Genomic DNA, 3,263 nt, shown 5'->3' with positions numbered 1-3,263 from the left:
ACTGCTGGATGAGTCCCGCAATGAAGATACAATCAGTACATCCACTTTGCTTTTGCACTCAACCTGTGTAGTGCCATAAGAGGGGAGGGGCTGCTGGGGGTTCTGGGACCCTAGACAGATAAGCCCTCGGCGCCAGGCGCTAGGATCCCAGGCACCCCAGACAGTTAAGCCCCTTGGCGCCACCAACGGGGGGGGGGCTGTGTATGCTCTGTGGGATATCTAGGGGTGCACACAACCCCACCCCTCGTTGGGGACGAGGCATAAAAGGGCAGCTCCCTGGCCGATCGGGGCTAGTCACAGCTCAAGACCCAAGACCCGCCAGCCAGCCAGCTTAGGACCCTGTACCCCCTCGTCCCGCTTGTCCTTGCAAGGGCCGGGACGCTGTGAGGGCCAGTGGTGGGACTCTGGGACTCCCGGCTCTACGTCCTTGTAAGGGCGAGTTCCGAGGAAGCCAGAGTCCAGACCCGCACCTTGGCTGGGTTGGATCAGGTAGCCACCTCTCGGGTAATTGGAGGCGAAGGACCCCAGAGCGTAGCCAGAGTAGTGTATCTAGGCTGTGTACCTAGGCTGTGTACCTAGGCCAGACATGGGCAAAGTACGGCCTGTGGGGCGTATACGGCCCGTTGGGCTTTTTAATCCGGCCCGCCGAACTTGTCCAAATATTATTATTAAATTAAATTTTACCTTCCTCCTGTAATGCCCCCATTTCCCCAATAGATAGCGCACTTTGACCGGGAGAGAGAGAACATTCGTATGAGAAATTCATGTTTCTATTGAAAGTAAGTTAACAGTAATATTTGGGTACAGTATTGTTTTTGGAAGCATTCACTGTAATATCGTATGAACGTTTACTTCACCACATCATCGTATGAATGATGCGAGAAGAGATTAACGGGTTCTTATGTTAGCGATTTACGTACTCGGTGCTTTCGCTCTATAAAAATTACGGCTTGAATGAGGGGGAGGGATATGACTACATCACAAAATTAATATCTTACTGGGAATTTTATATAACAAAAGTTATATACATAACTGTTACGCTTTGTGTAATTTAACAAAACTTAACTCTGAGTTCTCTCCGAATTTCACGAGTCCGTTCTAGACCCCACGGGTTTTTTAAAAAGAGTTTTAAGCACAGAAAACATAATTTTGGAGCTTTCGTGACTGCAGGAATTATTCTTTGGTTTTTTCGGTAAAGTCACGTATAAAAATAAAATAATAAATTAAATAATAGCATACGACGTTTCGATTGCAACACAAGCAATCATCATCAGGTATAATGAAATAGCGACATAGAATATAACCAGAAAACTATAGACAGACATATAAGCAGACAGATATCACCAAGATACATAGAGAGAGCAACCCAGGTACAGAGAGAGGTGATCGTCTCTGTGGGGTGGCCTTAAATAGACAGAGGGGGGCGGAGGCAGAGAGAGGGAGGGGGTAGGGAAAACATTTACATGTCAATGAGTACGAAGGGAGGGGAGTAAGGTAAGCAGGCTTAGAGGGAGACAGAACACACTAAATTAAATAACCTAGCAAAGTATCGAAATGTTATGTATCGAAATGTTACGACTCTCTGTGTCGTTTTACATAACATTTCGATACTTTGCTAGGTTATTTAATTTAGTGTGTTCTGTCTCCCTCTAAGCCTGCTTACCTTACTCCCCTCCCTTCGTACTCATTGACATGTAAATGTTTTCCCTACCCCCTCCCTCTCTCTGCCTCCGCCCCCCTCTGTCTATTTAAGGCCACCCCACAGAGACGATCACCTCTCTCTGTACCTGGGTTGCTCTCTCTATGTATCTTGGTGATATCTGTCTGCTTATATGTCTGTCTATAGTTTTCTGGTTATATTCTATGTCGCTATTTCATTATACCTGATGATGATTGCTTGTGTTGCAATCGAAACGTCGTATGCTATTATTTAATTTATTATTTTATTTTTATACGTGACTTTACCGAAAAAACCAAAGAACAGAAAACATAATTAAAGTTTGAAAAATCATTAATTATACAAACTTTTCAATAATTTCCTTCTTCACTTCGATTTCAATTTTCTTTAAAAACTTATTCTCACCAACATTACCACTCATTACCACTTTCTCCGAAAGCAAGTTTGTAAAAGAATACATGGTACAGACAGCAGACATCTTGTGTCCGGAGATCAAAAGCAAATTTGAAAAAGTCAGTTTATCACGCAGGACTGTGACCCGCCCGTGTGGAACTGATTGATAAAAATATAGCCAGTCAATTAAACATAAAGTCTGATTCCTTTGAATTATATTCACTAGCACTGGAAGAAAGTACGGACGTAAAAGACACTGCTCATCTCCTCATTATTATCCGAGGCATTGACGAAAGTTTTGCGATAACAGAGGAGTTTTTGACCATGGAGTCCCGGAAAGGAACAACGCGGGGAGAGGACTTGTATAACCAGGTATCTGCTGTCATCGAAAGAATGACGCTACCTTTGAGTAAACTTGTCAATGTCACAATGGATGGATCTCCCAAATTTAACTAGAAAAAATGTTGGGCTGCTGAAAAGAATCCAGGATAAAGTGAAAGAGGAAAACCTTGTCCAGGATCTTATTTTCCTTCACTGCATCATCCATCAGGAATCCCTGTGTAAGTCTGTATTGCAGCTTAATCATGTCGTGAATCCAGTCGTAAAACGTGTGAACTTTATACGAGCAAGGGGACTTCAGCACCGTCAGTTTATTACGTTCCTGGAGGAAACTGATGCGGATCATCAGGACTTGCTGTACCACTCTCGTGTCCGCTGGTTAAGTTTGGGGAAAGTGTTACAACGAGTGTGGGAGCTGAAAGAAGATATCATCGCATTTTTGGAGTTGATGGGGAAATCTGACGAATTCCCTGAGCTAAGCGACAAGAACTGGCTTAGTGACTTTGCGTTTGCTGTGGACATATTTTCACACATGAATGAGCTGAATGTGAAACTGCAGGGGAAAGATCAGTTTGTTCACGACATGTGCAAACATGTGAAAGCCTTCAAATCCAAGCTCACTTTGTTCTCCGGACAAATTGCGAACAAATCTTTCGCTCATTTCCCCACACTTGCCATGCAGGAAGAGGCACCGCGAAACGCAAAAAATACAGCAAATCACTTGAGGACCTGCACGGAGGATTCTGCCATAGGTTCTCTGATTTCGAAAACATTGAACAGTCACTTCAGCTGGTGTCCTGCCCCCTGTCACAAGACCCTGAAACAGCACCACAGGAGCTACAGTTGGAACTGA

General features: G+C 44.1%; 1 protein-coding gene across 1 annotated transcript; it reads left to right on the top strand.

Moving 5' to 3' along the window:
* The first annotated feature begins 2,504 nt into the window (after positions 1 to 2,504).
* LOC121852343 (general transcription factor II-I repeat domain-containing protein 2-like) lies at positions 2,505 to 3,263 on the top strand. The gene has a single exon (XM_042346441.1). The coding sequence runs from the start codon at positions 2,505 to 2,507 to the stop codon at positions 3,261 to 3,263; it is 759 nt and encodes a 252-aa protein (XP_042202375.1).

This window comes from Callorhinchus milii, unplaced genomic scaffold (assembly GCF_018977255.1).
Source record: "Callorhinchus milii isolate IMCB2004 unplaced genomic scaffold, IMCB_Cmil_1.0 Scaffold783, whole genome shotgun sequence".
Lineage (NCBI taxonomy): Eukaryota > Metazoa > Chordata > Chondrichthyes > Chimaeriformes > Callorhinchidae > Callorhinchus > Callorhinchus milii.
The sequence above is the reverse complement of the archived record's forward strand: the minus strand, read 5'-3'. Positions and strand labels throughout refer to the sequence as shown.

Coding starts and splice junctions, on each gene's coding strand:
- LOC121852343 (XM_042346441.1), top strand. CDS start 2,505: ATGGATCTCCCAAATTTAACTAGAAAAAATGTTGGGCTGCTGAAAAGA.